The 17,900-nt window shown below is 39.3% G+C and overlaps 1 protein-coding gene and 1 long non-coding RNA gene across 2 annotated transcripts in view; one reads left to right on the forward strand and one right to left on the reverse strand.

Moving 5' to 3' along the window:
• firrm (fignl1 interacting regulator of recombination and mitosis) overlaps window positions 1-17,900 on the forward strand; it is a 61,674-nt gene that overhangs the window by 16,019 nt on the left and 27,755 nt on the right. Inside the window, exons 11-16 of the mRNA XM_072273932.1 lie at window positions 1,837-1,985; window positions 3,446-3,575; window positions 6,808-6,994; window positions 9,929-10,011; window positions 10,261-10,312; window positions 13,953-14,042. Of these exons, the coding sequence (XP_072130033.1) occupies window positions 1,837-1,985; window positions 3,446-3,575; window positions 6,808-6,994; window positions 9,929-10,011; window positions 10,261-10,312; window positions 13,953-14,042 (691 nt within the window). The remainder of the gene's footprint in view (window positions 1-1,836; window positions 1,986-3,445; window positions 3,576-6,807; window positions 6,995-9,928; window positions 10,012-10,260; window positions 10,313-13,952; window positions 14,043-17,900) is intronic.
• LOC140205977 (uncharacterized) lies at window positions 7,309-16,630 on the reverse strand. Its single transcript, XR_011888033.1, has 4 exons — window positions 16,510-16,630; window positions 11,489-11,565; window positions 10,259-10,309; window positions 7,309-7,687 (listed from the first exon to the last, which is right to left on the reverse strand). It is a non-coding gene; the product is annotated as an uncharacterized lncRNA (long non-coding RNA).

Consider the following 17,900-nt stretch of genomic DNA (forward strand, 5'->3'; position numbering starts at 1 on the left):
ATTTTATCTAACTTTATAATAATTATAAATTGTGATTTATGTTAATTAGCTAATACAATTGTCTTGCTTCTGAGAATGATTTGTTTGAATATGGAATGGGATAGATTGTTTTTATTTATTTATTCCTTTAGATCATAGAACAACTTAAAACATTACGACATAGAAATAACCCTTCAGCCAATGATGACTGTGCCAAGCACGATAGAAAATTAAAGTCTTCTGCCAGCACATGATCCATACCCCTCATTCCTTGCATATGCATGTGCCTATCTGAAAGCATCTTGAATGCCACTGTTGTATCTGCTTCCCTTGCCTCTGCTGGCTGTGAATTCCAGGCATCTGCCACTCTCTTTTGGGAAAAAAAAATACTTGCCCCTCTTACCTTAAGGGTATGCCTACTTGTCTTCAATATTTCTACTCTGCGATAAAGATTCTGGTTCTGTACCCTATCTAAACCTCTCCCAATTTTATAAACTACTGTCAGGTCTCCTCTCGGCTTCTGATGCTCTGAGAAAATAAGCCACATTTGTCTAATCTCTTTATACTGTTTAGACAGCATTCTGGTAAACTTCTTCTGAACCCTTTGCAAAGCCTCCACATCATTCCTGTGATGGGGTAACCAGATCTGCATGTTATACTCCCAGTGTGGCCTAACCAAAATCTTATATAACTGTAACTTGATCTCCTGACTTTTGTACTCTAGCTCCCTAGCAATGAAGGCAAGTTTGCCAATTGCCTTCTTTATCACTATTTGTGTGGCCACTTATAGGGAAGTATGGATTTGTATCCCAAAATCTTCCTTACATCAGTGCTGTTTAGGGTCATGCCATTAACTGTATGCTTTTCCCTTGCATTTGATCTTTGTTTTCTGTTTTCCTTTTACTGTTGATGTCTGTTGGCAGTGCAGATGCATGATTATTGAATGTAGGAGGGAAATGGAACTGAATCTTCACATTATCTTTCTTTGCATACAGTTGCATTGTGTAAATAATAATAAATGTTGTTATAGTGAACGTTATAACACCAGGAACTCTGGTATTACATTCTGGTGATTCTCTTAGTTTTAAGTTGCCGATACTAGACATCTGAAAGAAAACACAAAAATTTTTCCAGCGACTTTTTGCACATTTTCCAGTAGTAGTTTCATTGAACTAAAATAATCTGGGAACAAACCTTTTTTCCAACACTTGTTTGTGGACTGGAGCTGTGAGAATGCAAGAAAATAACTATTTTAAATGAAAGAAAAGTGAAAATATAAATTGGAGATGTGGTAACTATAGAACCATAGAAACTACAGCACAGAAACAGGCCTTTTGGCCCTTCTTGGCTGTGCCGAACCATTTTCTGCCTAGTCCCACAGACCTGCACACGGACCATATCCCTCCATACACCTCCCATCCATGTATCTGTCCAATTTATTCTTAAATGTTAAAAAAGAACCCGCATTTACCACCTCGTCTGGCAGCTCATTCCATACTCCCACCACTCTCTGTGTGAAGAAGCCCCCCCTAATGTTCCCTTTAAACTTTTCCCCCCTCACCCTTAACCCATGTCCTCTGGTTTTTTTCTCCCCTTGCCTCAGTGGAAAAAGCCTGCTTGCATTCACTCTATCAATAACCATCATAATTTTATATACCTCTATCAAATCTCCCCTCATTCTTCTACACTCCAGTGAATAAAGTCCTAACCTATTCAACCTTTCTCTGTAACTGAGTTTCTCAAGTCTCGGCAACATCCTTGTAAACCTTCTCTGCACTCTTTCAACCTTATTTATAGCCTTCCTGTAATTAATACAACTAATTTGTATTGTAATAATTTAGCTATTTTTTTCTGCAGTAAATTACCTCCAAGTTTATATGCACCTATTTTGCCCAATGGATCTTATGACCAGATTGCCTGCATTGTCCCAGTTGCACTGGATGCTCTTGTCTCGCAGCTGATGTCCTACAGGCCCTTTGTGGAGAGAGTGTTACTAGATAATCTGGGTGAGTCCAAAGAGTTTTGGTCTAGCATGGATTTAATCTCTTTCAAATAAATAGTCTGGGTTAGGCTAAATATTGAGTTGAATCAGCATTTTACAGTTTTCATTTAAACTTGCGAATAGAAATGTATATGATTTGCAAAACAACTTTTCCTTTAATGAAGAGAAGCCTTCATCACAGTTGGAAAACAGGAGCTACTGATGAAAATATTACTGAAACATATCAACAATCTTCGCCTACCAATGAGGATAGGGAAAATGTAATTTTCTGAGATAATACAGATCAGCTATACAGCTTACTTGTATTTTTCAGGATAATTGGTCTTGGCCCTGAGCCCATCAAAATCAGGTTTAATATCACCAGCATGTCGTGAAATTTGGTAACTTTACGGCAGCAGTACAATGAAATACATGATAAATAAATATAGAGGGGGGAAAAACTGAATTACGTTAAGTATATATATGTCTTTTAAATAGTTAAATAAGTAATGCAAAAACAAATAAAAAAGTAGTGAAGTAGTGTTCATAGGTTCAATGTCCATTCAGAAATCAGATGTCAGAGGGGAAGAGGCTGTTCCTGAATTGCTGTGTGTGTGCTTTCAGGCTTCTGTACCTCCTTCCCGATGGTACAGATGATTTCAAACACTATGATTTTAAAAATGTACATAATTGCAAGAGGCATTCAAATTTGAATAATTCTGAAGTCCTTGGTTTATAAAATTAATGGTTCATTTTCACTTTTTGAGTCTTTGTTTAGAGTTTACGGTCATTGGGTTTCCGATTCTGTTGAGTCAAAGGTACCTTAGTATGGATGAGAAGGAGGTAGTGAAAGTCCTGACAGTTGTGCAATAACAGTGGATTCCATCACTTGTGCCATTTGTCTATTGTATTTCATTAATCTATAAATTGAAAACATTTTACTTTGTTGTCACTATGCATTTTGATTGTAGTATGTACTTTAAGTGACACAATTAAAATAATGGGCCAGGTCTTCTGTTAACCTTGTTGTAGGTCTTTGGGCTCAGTCTTCCATAGGTAATCTGCCTTCAGCTGATTTGCATGGCTCAAAGGATAGCACAAAGCCTCTGAGCATGTCTAACGATCTTGGCATCTCTGGATTGCCAGACTAGCAGATGAGGCCTTACCCACAACTATAAAAGTTGTCATTAAGAGTAACTGTTATCTATATGTCAAATTATTTTTAAGAGATTAGAAAAGTGAGAAGTAATTAAAAACAATTACATTTAAATTAATTTTATATTAAATAAAATGGATATTGTCCTTCTGTTTGCCACGTTTCTTCGCTTTTGAGATCAGTGGGTCTACTGCAGTTTCACTATGTCAAGCTGGCACAGGTACTGGGAAAACTGCATAATTTTGTGTTAAAGCTTGTTGAATTTGCTTCAGCCACTTATTATTTTGCTAATGATATTTTGCTAAGTGTGTGCTTTCTTTCATGTTAAGAATCCTGTTCTGAGCTGGTCTTTCCACAATGTTTACTATTGATTAACATCATGGACAAGCTTCCTTCACAGTCTGAGGAAGTTCAAAGCCTCTGGTGTTCTGGTAGCCAGTTTTCAGATGAAAAGCCAAGGTGAGGTCTGCTACTCTACCAATAATAGAAAACAGAACCAAAGCTGGCAGTTTAGTTGTACTAAGAAATGCAGGCAATCATAAAGAGCATCTGCATACCTTTGGATAATGCTTCATTAATACATACATTGAACAACATATTAGCTGTTGTTTAATTTCTTCAGTGGACTGAACATACTTTAACTCAGTGGATGAATGTGTTAATGACATGATATTGCAGGGAATACAGATGATATTGAATTATATATGATGTGCTGGCTATTATATCTTCTGATCTTCAGAACATCTGCTCTGTTTGCTAATATTTAAGATTTGATCCTGAATTGAAGCCATGCTGCTGAACGAAAAACCTATTAACTGTAAAATTGATTGGCCGTTGATTAGTTGGTGACCTCTTCTGAGCTTAGACATTTCCAGTAAAGGAAGGCTACTGACATGCAGTCAACAGTGCTAAATAGAATGATATTGGTGAGCATTTACTTAAAGTCATTAAGGATTACAGCAGGGAAACAGGCCCACTGGCACAACCAAGATGCCAACCTGAGCTTATACATTTGACCTATATCCATCAAACCCTCTCTTATCGATGTACCTGTCTAAACATTGTAATTGTAACAACATCTACCACTTCCCCAGGCAGCTTATTTCTTGTACCCACTTCCTTCTGTGTGGGGGGAAAAAGGTGCCCCTCAAATCCCATTTAAATATTTGCCCTCTCATGTTGGAGAAGGACTGTAGCTATCTACTCTATCTATGCCCCACATGATTTTATATTCCTCCATAAAATCACCTCTCAGCCTCATTTGCTTCAGGGAAAACAGTGCCATCTAATCCAATCCCATCCTATAACAAAAAACCTCAGTCTCCACAAAATCTTTGTGAATCTTGTCTTAATCATACATTTTCTACAGTGTGGCAACCAGAAGTGTACACGATATTCCATCTGAGGTCTAAACAACATTTTATTTTACTGTATCAATGTCCCATCCCCATCTGCTGAAGACAAGTGTGTCAGTACCTCTGTCACCACTTTTGGGGAACTAAGTATTTGTACCTATACGTTGCTCTGTTCAGCAAATACTCCCGATGGCCCTGCCATTTACTGTGTTTGTCCTGCTCGAGCTTAACTTCCCAAAATGTTTAATTAAGTTAGATTGCATCTGCCGTTCCTTTACCCTCAGTTGATTAATATCCCACTATAATGTGAGAAAACACTCCTCACTGTCCACTTACCACCAATTCTGATGTTGTCTGTAAACTTACTAATGATGCCACCTGCATTCTCATCCAAATCTTATTTATGGCAAAGAATGGTGGAACTAGCACTAATCCCTGTGGCGCCCCTCTGGTCACAGGCCTTAAATCTAAAAAGCTCTCTTCCACTACCATACTCTACCTCCTACCAACAAGGTAATTTTGTATTCAGTTGGCTAACTCACCCTGGATTGCAGGTTTGTCAAAGGCCTTGTTAAAGTCCATTTAGACAACATCTACCACCCTGCCCTCACCTGTCCTCTTAGTCACCTTTTCTTAATAATTCATTAAGTTTTGAGATGTGATTTCCCACAAATAAAGTCAGGCTAGTTATCCCTATTCAGTCCTTGTCTTTCTAAATGCAAATTAATCTTGTATCTGAGAATTCCCATGTTTCCACCACTAAGGCTCCATAGTTCCTGACTTGGTTTGCAGCTCTTATTAACTAAAATGCAATGAATAAATTTTCCTTGGGCTTCTAGCCGGGTACAGTTTGTGCAGATCAGAAGTGACCTGGGACTCAGGATGGCTGGCATTTACAGGACTCCCTGTGAATGTGGAGCAGCATATATCGGCCAGACGGGGTGCATGGTGGAAACCTGCATCACGGAGCATAGGAGATGTTTCCGTTTGGGTTACCCAGAGAAAACGATGGTAGCCATCTGCAATGGCCATAGGATTGACTTCGATGGCACAAAACTACTGTGCCACGACAATGGTTTTTGGAACTGCCTGGTGAAGAAAGCTATTGAAATAAAACCAGAGGAAAAGAATTTTAACAAGGACAAAGATCTCGCTGTAAGAAAGAACTGGAATTCGATTGTAAACAAGGTGGGAGGTGGGACAGCGGAATCTGGATTAAATGAGGTTTAACCAATCCAGAGGGATGGACGACAGGGGTATATATACCACCGGACTAGACATGCCTCGGCATCCTCCCTGATGAAGGTGGCAAAGTTTGTTATCGAAATGCCGGTTAAAATTGATACCTGTACCCGTCTGGAAGCCCGAGAAGAGTTTATTAATCATGTACGTCAGGAAAGCACTGGATCCTAAAAGCACAACATTAACTATTCTCCTGTCTTCTCTGCTTGTCCACCTGTGCGATTTATGACTACCAACACCTCTTCTTTCAAAATGCCTGTGTTTCAGGATAATGTTGTTTTCTTCTCAGAACTTATGAACTTTCATGTCCTTCTCCATGATAAATACAAATGAGAAGTATTCAATTAAAATCCTTAACATCTACCATTTTTATTTTAATGGTTAGATTAAAACATGCAAGAATATTGCAAAAGATTTTGAAAATCAATCTTAAAATAATTTGAGCTGAGCTTGAGTTACCATTAAGAGTTTTGTATGAGATTGTTTAAGGTTCTTGTAACTCATTTGTATAATACTGTATGTAATTAAAAATTAAGATACAGCAATAAACATTGGTGTAAAAATCACAAACAGTACTGTGAACCGGTTCTTCAGAGTATAATATAGAACTATAGATCATCTTGTTCTTTCCATATGGCATACCTGTGACATGTAATTTTCATGCAGGAATGGTAGGAAACTGAGCTATCATTAAACTCTGTTTAAACTGCTTTGGTACCCAGGAATTTTGTTAGTTTTGCTGTCTCCTGATCCATATATCTCTCACAGTCAATAGCAACTTGGAGGACATTATTCTCAAACCTTTATATAAAAAAAACAACCTTCACTGAAATAGAAAACCATAGATTGAATTACCACCACTTTGTCTGAATTATGTGTCAGACAACTGTAATTCCAGGACTGTAATTAACCGAATATGAAATGATTTTAGTATTGTACTCTTCTGATATTCTGTGAGAATTACATGACTTTGAGCAATATTAATAACTGTTTTCAGCAGCAATATGCTAACATGACACGTAATGGACAAGGTTAAGGGTTAGAAATGTTCTCTATATTAGAACCTAATCTCTTATCTTTTCCTTTGATTTCAGTCTACCTTTGTTCCATGCATTGTTTCGTAACTTACAGAGGTGTCATGCGGAACTTTCTGTGCCAGTCCTGCTGCCAGGTGTGATGAGTAAGGGGCAGGCTCAACAAAGTGTCAGTTTGTATGAATATGTATGCACTCACTTATGCTCTTTTATCACATCCATTCCGTCGACTTATTTTCCAGAGCTGGTGAGTAAGTTTTTACTTAAAATGCATGTTCCAGTGTTTGAACTGTTTTGAAAAGGAGCTTTCTTTCCTTGCATTTTGCCCCTCCAAAGAAATTGATATTGTCTTCAAAGCCATGAATGAACATGAATGTTCATGTTTAATTGATATATTGCTAATTTATGATGCAGGTACTATATTTTACAAAATTTATCAGAGAGTAGTGATAATTAAAAGTAATACTCGCATCAACATTTCTTTAAAATGTATCTTAAGTATTCACAGTATTTTTCTTGAAGACTCGTACTGAGTTCTGAGACAAATGAAAAATTTCACAGTTTATCGAGTTAAATCACTTTTATTTGTTATAGTTTTTTTTTCTCGTTTCTTGTCCCTGCAAAAAAAATTGTTGTTGATACATTGATATATTGACGAAGTCCCAAACTCTGAAGTCCTCTCCTGTGCTGGACTTCCCTCAATGTTCACACTTTTAAGACAACGCAGACTGCGCTGGCTGGGCCACGTCCGTCGTATGAAGGATGGTAGACTGCCAAAGGACACCCTCTATGGAGAACAGGCAAGAGGAACGTTGGTAGACCCCAGCTTTGCTTCAAGGACCTCTGCAAGCGCGACATGAAAGCCTTAAAAATCAACACAGAGTGCTGAGAGGATACAGCAGATGACCGCAACTAATGGCGAGGTACTCTTCAGCAGCACCTAGAGCAAGGCGAAAGAGTGATCCTGAGTCAGTTTGAGGAGCAGCGAGCTAAACGGAGGGCACAGCGGACAGCAGACAACAATTCCACGACGCCCTACACATGCAGCAGCTGTGGCAGAGCCTGCCGTTCCAAGATCGGCCTCAATAGCCACAGTTGACGCTGCTTGACAAACCAGTGACTACCAGAGGCGCAGTACCCATGGTTGACCACGACCGACGGAGGCCACACAAAGGACAACACTGCACAACATTTGCATGGATGCAATTCAAATCCCAATGGCAGCTGTGAAATTTAATTTCTGTTTAAAAATCCTGAATTAATTTTGTTTTTAAAAGTAAGTTTAATAATGATGATCACAACATTAGTAGATTTTAGTGAACTAGCTGTATTTTTAGGAATGTCTATCAGGAGGGGAAATTCGCCACCCTTGCCTGTTCTGGACCATTGTGACTCCAAATCTTTAGAATTTTAAATGCAGTCTTTCATGTTCTAGTAAGACACTTAGATAGCAGTTCAAGGTACAACTGTCTTTATAATTGTAGTTGAGAAGGTGACTTGCTACCACCATCCTAAAGGCAGCTTGGAATGGGTAACAAAGCTCCTTCTGCCTATAATTCTTACATCCTTAAAAATGAATTAGTAAATATGAATCAATAATCCAGGCAGTACACAATTTATGACAGATTTCCATTCCTGAGAACTGTTTTGAAATTAAACTGTTTGTAAGTCAGAAGTGAACAAAAACTGGGTGTGGGAGTGGATTGCAGAAATAGCTGTGATGAAAGAGCGAGCAGGCACAGGAAGGGTGATTGTCAGCTTTGTTTGGCTCAACAAGTCCCCAATTGTTGTGGCTTGGGAGGTGGTGTAAAAGTGCCCTGTTTCTACCTGGCAATGGCCAGGAAATCCATCCCCATCCGTTCCAATGACCTCCTAAATGCTAGTTCATATGTACTTGCTGTCCATAAATCAAGTGTTCATTACCTGGGAAGGACTGGTAACTTACTGGGACAGATTTTCTACCTATGTGCTTGCACATCTGTCAGGTTTGTCCATTCCTTTGCAGGTGACTTAAACCATTGTAGCTGCAGGCATTAATTATCAGTGATACTCTATCACTTTAATTATCAGTGATATCTCTATCACTCTATCACTTTTGCTAGTGACCAACCTTATGCTGTCCTTGGTCACCAGACCCTCCCCCCACCCAAGTCTGCCCCACTATTCATTATAGATTTGCTGGTTATACTGGCCTCTGCTCCTCTTCGATGCCAGTCCCTCATAACTCTTAATTGCTTGATCATTCATTTGGTTTAAATGTACTTAATTGTTTTAATTTTATGTCATTGTTATATCATTGTAATTGGAAAATTATCTAGTATTCCAGATTTGTTTTGAATGGTTCTTAATTTTTACTGAAGTCATTTTGAGTGTTATCTCTATTTGTCCTAAGAGGTGTCCATGGCATAAAAAAGGTTGGGAACCTGTGGTCTAGGATCACAATTTTTGATGTCACGTAATGCTGAGTCACTTGTCCAAACTGATGTGTAAACATTACACTGGCAATATTTTACTAAAAACATACTTGTCCTGGCACATCTTTCACATTATTCCTGTATTTTAAATGGCATGTTTTATTGCATCATTTTGCTTTGAGAGGGTGCACTTGAACTGAATGTGGGGTATAATATACGTTTACATTTGCGATCATCCATTCATTGACAGATTGCAGACGTGATTTCCAGCTCTATTCCTCAGTACTTTGGTTTAATTGAATGCCTTAATTCACAGCTAACACTATTATCCTTGAATAAAAGAGTTTCATACTCTACAAAATCGAACATGTATTCTAGAATGACATTTTCCTACGTGGAAGGAGGTTGATCTGTTAGAAGTACTTTTGGGGCGTGGGGATAAAAAAAAGCCCCATATACCCTTGGGGTGCAAGCATAAAAGATCTCATGGCACAGTTTAAAGGAAACAAATGTGAGAACTTCCTGACCAATATTCATACCTCAACCAACCTCACAAAAAGGAGTTTGGTCATTATTTTGACTGCTCTCCTTGAGACCCATGTGCCAATTGGTAGTTGCATTAGTTGGAATTATGAGAGTGACTATACTTAAAGTACATTTTTGGACGTAAAGCACATTAGGATACTCTGAGATTGCTATAAATTTCCATTGCTTGAACTTATTTTTAAAACTGAAGTCAGTATACTACTAATTTATTTTTGTTTCAGGAATGCTCTTTATTAGATGGCGTACTTGGTCCTCATATATTAACTGCTTTGTTGGCTTCAGATACTTGGTGCTTTCTTGCACGGTAGGTACTGCAAATGAAATTATAACCAGATTGGTAATTTACACAAATCCTTTCAATCTGCTCCTTTTAACATATTAAAAAAATTCTTCTAGACATACTGTAATAAATTTGAGTTCTCAGAGCATTAAGTGGAGGTTAGATAGTTCCATTTAACTGTCATGGGACATGGAATTTGTTGGAAAAATTAATGAATTGGAGCAGTATTTGTTAGTGGTAGATTCCTAGTCTGTAATATTTTTTCACTTACAGGTATGGAAGTGCTGATCTTTGTGCTCATCACGTCTACCTCGTAGCTGACCTGGTAAGCAAACAAAACCATATTAAGATAGTGTGTGAAGTGATGTGACTTGGTATGCAGTTTGCAAAATGTATTTTACAACTGAGTTGGGATTTTCACTGAATTTCATTCTCATATCTGTAGTAAATGATGCAGTGAGATCTGGACAACCTTCAGACTAAAGCAGACCGCTTTAGTGGAACTCCATCCACCATTCTAAACATTCATTCACTCTATCACTGGTGTCACAGTAGATGCAGTGCATATCATCTACAAAATGCAGCCCAGCAACTTGCTTAGGTTACCACAATAGCACCTTCAAAATCTGGGATCTCCACCACCAAGAAGGACAAGGGCAGCAGATAATACCACCTGCAGGTTGTACCCCCAATTGCACACCTACCAGACTTGGAAAATATCACTGACGCTTCATCCTGGCTTCCCTTCCTAATGACACTTTGCCTATTATTCAGAACCTCCACCAGAAGACCAGCAGCAATTCAGAAGGTGACTCACCAGCTTCTTCTAGAGAGCATTTACGAATGAACAATAAATGCTATACTTGCTAGAAATGCCCAGAACCCAAAAAAAAATCGAACTGCCTCATTTTTTTATTTATTTGATTGAAACATTGAAATGATGAATGGAAAAATAGGGGAATTGCTATTTTATGCATGAAACATTGAAATATTTCAAAATTTGTTTTCATTTCCTTCGAATTTCCTCCACTCCCAAAAGCCATAAATACAGTCAGTAGCCAAAATTTGTTTCTATTTTGATTTTCTGAAATTGCTGCAGTGAAATATATACCTTAAATAAATGAGGGTTTGGTGCTGTTTTGGACTCAAAGGTAGAAGAAGTTGTTTACAATTTTGCTCAGTTAGTAAAAATATTACTTGGGTATAGGGCCTGACTATATTGGGTTTGAATAGGTTGAATGTTAATTATGATAGAATAATGGGGATTGGGCTTGCCATGTCACCTTTATTCAGTACTGTCCAGGTTAGTGATCGGCTTAGTGTTACTGAATCTTTCCACTGTTATTAATCAACATTTTACATTTTATCTTTAAACAGATTAACAGCATGTGTGACATTCTCAAATTTAAGACAATGATTGGATAAAGAAAATTATAAATGCTTCAATCAGATTCAGATTAACTGTAGCCAAGATAGATTTTAATTGTATATATTAGCATACCTTTATTTGGTTGAGATGGTATGAACAATCCATGTGAGTGATCCTCCACTTAGGCTAGTTGGTCTCCTGGTAATTGCCTGGCAATTTAAACCAAATGAGGTTTTGAGATAGCTAACAACAGGAATTCTGCAGATGCTGGAAATTCAAGCAACACACATAAAAGTTGCTGGTGAACGCAGCAGGCCAGGCAGCATCTCTAGGAAGAGGTGCAGTCGACGTTTCAGGCTGAGACCCTTCGCCAGGACTAACTGAAGGAAGAGTGAGTAAGGGATTTGAAAGTTGGAGGAGGAGGGGGAGATCCAAAATGATAGGAGAAGACATGAGGGGGAGGGAGGGAGCCAAGAGCTGGACAGGTGATAGGCAAAAGGGATACGAGAGGATCATGGGACAGGAGGTCCGGGAAGAAAGACAAGGGGGGCGGGGGGACCCAGAGGATGGGCAAGGGGTATATTCAGAGGGACAGAGGGAGAAAAAGGAGAGTGAGAGAAAGAATGTGTGTATAAAAATAAGTAACAGATGGGGTACGAGGGGGAGGTGGGGCATTAGCGGAAGTTAGAGAAGTCGATGTTCATGCCATCAGGTTGGAGGCTACCCAGACAGAATATAAGGTGTTGTTCCTCCAACCTGAGTGTGGCTTCATCTTTACAGTAGAGGAGGCCGTGGATAGACATGTCAGAATGGGAATGGGATGTGGAATTAAACTGTGTGGCCACTGGGAGATCCTGCTTTCTCTGGCAGACAGAGCGTAGGTGTTCAGCAAAGTGGTCTCCCAGTCTGCGTCGGGTCTCGCCAATATATAAAAGGCCACATCGGGAGCACCAGACGCAGTATATCACCCCAGCCGACTCACAGGTGAAGTGTTGCCTCACCTGGAAGGACTGTTTGGGGCCCTGAATGGTGGTAAGGGAGGAAGTGTAAGGGCATGTGTAGCACTTGTTCCGCTTACACGGATAAGTGCCAGGAGGGAGATCAGTGGGGAGGGATGGGGGAGACGAATGGACAAGGGAGTTGCGTAGGGAGCGATCCCTGCGGAAAGCAGGGGGGGGGAGGAAAAGATGTGCTTAGTGGTGGGATCCCGTTGGAGGTGGTGGAAGTTACGGAGAATAATATGTTGGACCCGGAGGCTGGTGGGGTGGTAGGTGAGGACCAGGGGAACCCTATTCCTAGTGGGGTGGCAGGAGGATGGAGTGAGAGCAGATGTACGTGAAATGGGGGAGATGCGTTTAAGAGCAGAGTTGATAAGTGGAGGAAGGGAAGCCCCTTTCTTTAAAAAAGGAAGACATCTCCCTCGTCCTAGAATGAAAAGCCTCATCCTGAGAGCAGATGCGGCGGAGATGGAGGAATTGCGAGAAGGGGATGGCGTTTTTGCAAGAGACAGGGTGAGAAGAGGAATAGTCCAGATAGCTGTGAGATAGCTATATTGCATAAGGGCTAAGAGAGAGGTTTATAAAAACTGAAAGGCACTCACTTAGACACAGTAGTACCCGCTTAAAATATGTCATATCTTCTTCCGAGTGTAGGAATTTAATTCCTATGATTACATTTCTGTCTCTTCCGCTGTTGCCTGACTGTTTTTTCATTTTTATTTTTTCGATTTCCAGCATGTGCGATACTTTACTTTTATACTAGTCACATTAAAGGGCATTCTTTGTTTTAAAAAAGTCCATTTTACAAATTCTGACTACAGCCTGAAATGCTGACAGATTTTCATTTGCACTATTTGTTTGTTTCTCAGGAATTTCCTGAAAACATGTAGATTACAATTTAGTGTCAAACCATTTGGCCAGCCGAGCCACACTGTCATTTACTTGACAAGATTTAAACCAAAAAATCTTGAAGTACAGATTTAAGTAAACAAATCTGTAGAACTACTTTGAGAATATGGTAAATCTTTTGAACAAATATCCCAGAGAAATCATGCAAATACGAAGTGTTAATTGCAGTAAATCACGGCTTAAATTTTCTTCTGAAACAAATATCTTAGGATTCATATGTTTGTTATAGATTAATTGCAGTTGTTTGTAACAATTAACTAACATTATTGTTGATTCATGCAATAATCAAGAGGCAAATAAATTTGAGCTTTTTCACTGGATCAGTCCTGTGAGGAAATAACTACAGTATTTCTTGTCATCCATGTCCACTTTTCAACCAACATCATTCATTGCCTTTGAAATCCATGCTACCCGGTTTCTTTGTATGGAGTCATTTGATGATCTCATCTATGATTAAAGACTTATTGACACACTCTCAGAAATATTGTATACTGTATATGCCATGGAGCCATTCTCATCAAGAGGGGAATTTGAAGTTTTAATGGCTTTCATTAATCAATATTGGATTGCTATTTATGTTTTAGGTTTCAGCCAAGTATTAATTGGTATTGAAAAATTGTATTACTTTTGAAGAGTCCCATTCTGGTTTAGTACATTTTTGATTTATTAATGTTGTATCTTATTTTCAGGTGAAGTCTTGTTGTGGAGATTGTTACCAGCTGTCCCATTTATCTTTACTCCTGCGACGTTTGCTTTTCCTTATGGCAGCAGAGCATCAGGTTAGTCTTTCAGATGTTTTACATAAATAAACTCCAGGAGTTGAGCAAAGGTGACAGTCTTTATTGATTTTTAGTGGCACTTTAAACTGAAAAATAAACATGAGCTTTGAACAGTCATCATACTAACTATGGCAATCCAATACACAGATAAAAATTAGGTAACTATTAAGAGAGAAGGGGTTGCTTTTAGCATCAAGTAAATGTCCTAGCAGAGTATGGTTAATACTGAAAAGATGACTGAATGACCACTCAAAATCCATGTAGATTTCATGGTTTCAGCACTGCAGCATCACCAAGTTTGTACATTTTTATTGTGAGTACAAAAATTGCAATACTGTTCAAATGCTGAATTTGAAATTGTTAATTTTAAGGAGAATGGAAATATCCTACCAAGGTTTGTAACAGTTTTAGCATATGCCAGGATTTTAATTTGGAAATAGTCCAGCAAGAGAAGTGTTGCATTTTAGAATAGAAAAAAAATCTTCACATATCCTAATTGACAAGTTATTTGTAATCAGGGAATAATGATGCAATGTTATTAGCTGCCTTTTCATCCTCTATTATTTAAATTGTTTCCTGGTTATCACACTGGACGTACTTGGCTGAAGTGAATTTGATGTCTCTGCTGCACTGAGATTGCTTGTAGGGGCATCTGACCACTTTGATGTTGTGGTCGTAAGAAAGTTTTCTGTTCTGCTTTATATTCTACAGTATCTTTTGGAATGTGCTGTAACGAAAGAGAGTCACTAAGATAATAAATGAAAGCTGCAGAATTGGCCTCATGATCGGAAATCCAGTTTGGATAATACACATAGAAAAAGAGTAGAAGGGGAGTTGAAGTAAAGCCAGGTTAATTACCCAGTACCATAAATGACTCAGACTATTCTCTCATTACCCATACACCAAAATGTATAGATCCAATGACATTTGACACCTATCACATTGCCTTTTCAGGAGACAGCATTTCATTAATGAAGCTGTGGAAGAGTCCTTCAGTGATGTAGTTTCAGATGGGTCATATACTATTAGATCATTGGAGTCAAAGCAATACACGACAGAGCCAGTCTCTTCAGCCCAATGAGTCCTTGCTGACCACAATGCCCATCCAGCTAGTCCCAAGTTTCCTGCGTTCAGTCCATGCTCCTCCATGTACCTACCCAAGTGCTTCTTAAATAATATTACTGTAATCACCTCAACCACTTCCTCTGGTAGCTCATTCCTTATACTCACCTCCCTGTGTGAAAATATTGGCCCTCATATCCCTTTTAGATCTTTCCCTCTTACCCATATCTGTGCTCCTTAGTTCTGGACTCCCTACCCTGGTGACAAGACTGCTACCATTCACCTTACCTATGCCCTTAATTTTATAAAGCTCTGAAAGTCGCCCCTCATTTTCTTATGTTCCAAGGAATAAAAACCTAGCCTAGCCGACCTCATTCTACAACTTACCTCCTCTAGTCTATGCAACATCCTCAAATCTTTTCTGCACTCTTTTCAAGTTAACCACATCTTTCCTATAACAGTACAACTGAAACAGTCCTCCAAGTGCGGCGTCAACAACTTAGACAACTGCAACACTGTCCAGGCTCCTATACTCATTCCTGTGACAGATGAAGGCCAGCATGCTAAATGTGCTTTTGACCACCCTGCCAACCTTGTGGTACCACTCTCAATGAACTGTGCACTAGTACTCCTAGGTTCTTTTGTTCCTGGTGCCCTCTCATTCATAGTAAAAATCCTGCACTGGTTTGACTTTACAAACTGCTTCATCTCATATCTCCTTGTATTGAAATTCATTTGCTATTCCTCAGCCCTCTTTCCTCACTGATAAAAGCCTCCTGTACAGTAACCTTCACTATCAACACCTCCTAATTTTGTGTCATCTACAAGTATACTTATCAAGCCTTGTGTACTTGCATCCAAATCATTTGTATAAATACTAAAACCAAGGATCCCAACTCCCAACTCCTTTGCCATGCCATACCATTCATCACTGACTTCCATTCTGAAAAGTGACCTTCAGCTACCACCTTTCTGCAACCTCCCTCCAAGCCAGGGTTGAATCCACCAAGTTAGCTTTCTCTGGATTCCATGGGACGTAACCTTCCAGGTCAGCCTACCTTGTTGAAAGCCTTGCTAAAATCCATTACCCTACCCTCATCTACCTTTTTGGTTATTTCAAAAAACAAGGGCCACACAACCCTGAAAGTTCATCAAGCATGGTTTTCAAAGCATAAAGCTGTCCTGACTACTTCCAATCAGACTTTGTGTGGCCCTGGCTATCTTGATTACTGAAGTTGTTTTTGCTGGTTTATCCCATGACTTGCTCCTGCTCAGATTTCCACTCCCCCTGACAACCTACTTTAAACCCTTCTGTGTAGCACTAGCAAATTTCCCTGCAAGGCTGTTGGTCCCCAGCCGACACTGAAATCAAGCAGTGAGGATTAACAGCAAAATAAAACCTTACCTGTGCCTCCTCACCAAAGCCTTTTTAAAGATCCTCTCCCATTCCCAACACTTGGGCCACTTACTCAGCCTCTTCACACGGAAGCTCCTTGAGCTTCAGCTCCGCACTCCTACTCCGGCCTTCTCCTTGACCTTACCTTTTTATTTGTTGTTATTAATTAGCTAATAAGCCATTAACTATTAACTAACAGTTAGCAAACCTTCCTCTTTTAAATTCCTATATACTCGCAAGCAGGTCCCGAGATCAACTTTTAAGCTCTGTCTCTTTTAAGCTTACTACTCTCACTCTGTTGGAGTCCATAAGATGTAGGACCAGAAATAGGCCAACACGAGAAATTCTGCAGATGCTGGAAATTCAAGCAACGCACATCAAAGTTGCTGGTGAATGCAGCAGGCCAGGCAGCATCTCCAGGAAGAGGTACAGTCCCTCTTCCTAGAGATGCTGCCTGGCCTGCTGCGTTCACCAGCAACTTTGATGTATGTTACCAGAAATAGGCCATTTGGCCCTTCGAGTCTGCTCCACCATTTCATCATGGTTGATACTTTTCGCTCTCAACCTCATTCTCCTGCCTTTTTCCCATAACCTTTCATACCCCGACTTATCAAGAATCTGTCACCCTCCATCTTAAATACACCCAGCTCCCTGTGGCAATGAATTCCACGGATTCAGCACCTTCTGGCTAAAGAAATTCATTCTAATCTCCGTTTTAAATAGATGTCCCTCTATTCTAAGGTTGTGCCCTCTGATTCTTGACTCCCCCACTATAGAAAACATCCTCTCCACTTACACTCTGTCTAGACTTTTCAACATTCAATAGGTTTCAGTGAGATCCCCCTTCATTCTTCTAAATTCCTGCGAGTAAGGGTGCAGAGTCATCAGATGTTCCTCATATGATAAGCCGTTCATTACCGGAATCATTTTCGTGAACTTCCCTTGAGCCCTCTCCAATGTCAGCACTTCCTTTCTTAGTTATGGGGCTCAGAATTGCTCACAATATTCACCAGTGAAGCCTCACCAGTCTCTTATAATGTCTCAGCATTCCGCCCTTGTTTTTATATCCTGTTACTCTCTTTTTTTCAAAGTAGTTGTGTTGTGAAATGTGGAGGGTATAATTAGTTTCATCAAAACTGCCATTTGACATCAAGCAATAACTTTGACAGATGTATCAACATAACATTCATATAGCTAAACAGGTTTTGAATAATCTGAATACTAGAAGTGACAGGCAGTAGTTATGATAACAAAAACAAACTGTTGTAACACTCATCAGTTCATAAGATCACCAAGTGCAGGAACAGAGCTGGCATCAAGGATCCTTACCTACACTGAAAAAATAGAGAAAACAAGCATATTAAGATAGATAGAAAGTTAGATACTTTATTAATCCCAAA

Source organism: Mobula birostris, chromosome 12 (genome assembly GCF_030028105.1).
Source record: "Mobula birostris isolate sMobBir1 chromosome 12, sMobBir1.hap1, whole genome shotgun sequence".
NCBI classification, from domain to species: Eukaryota; Metazoa; Chordata; class Chondrichthyes; order Myliobatiformes; family Myliobatidae; genus Mobula; species Mobula birostris.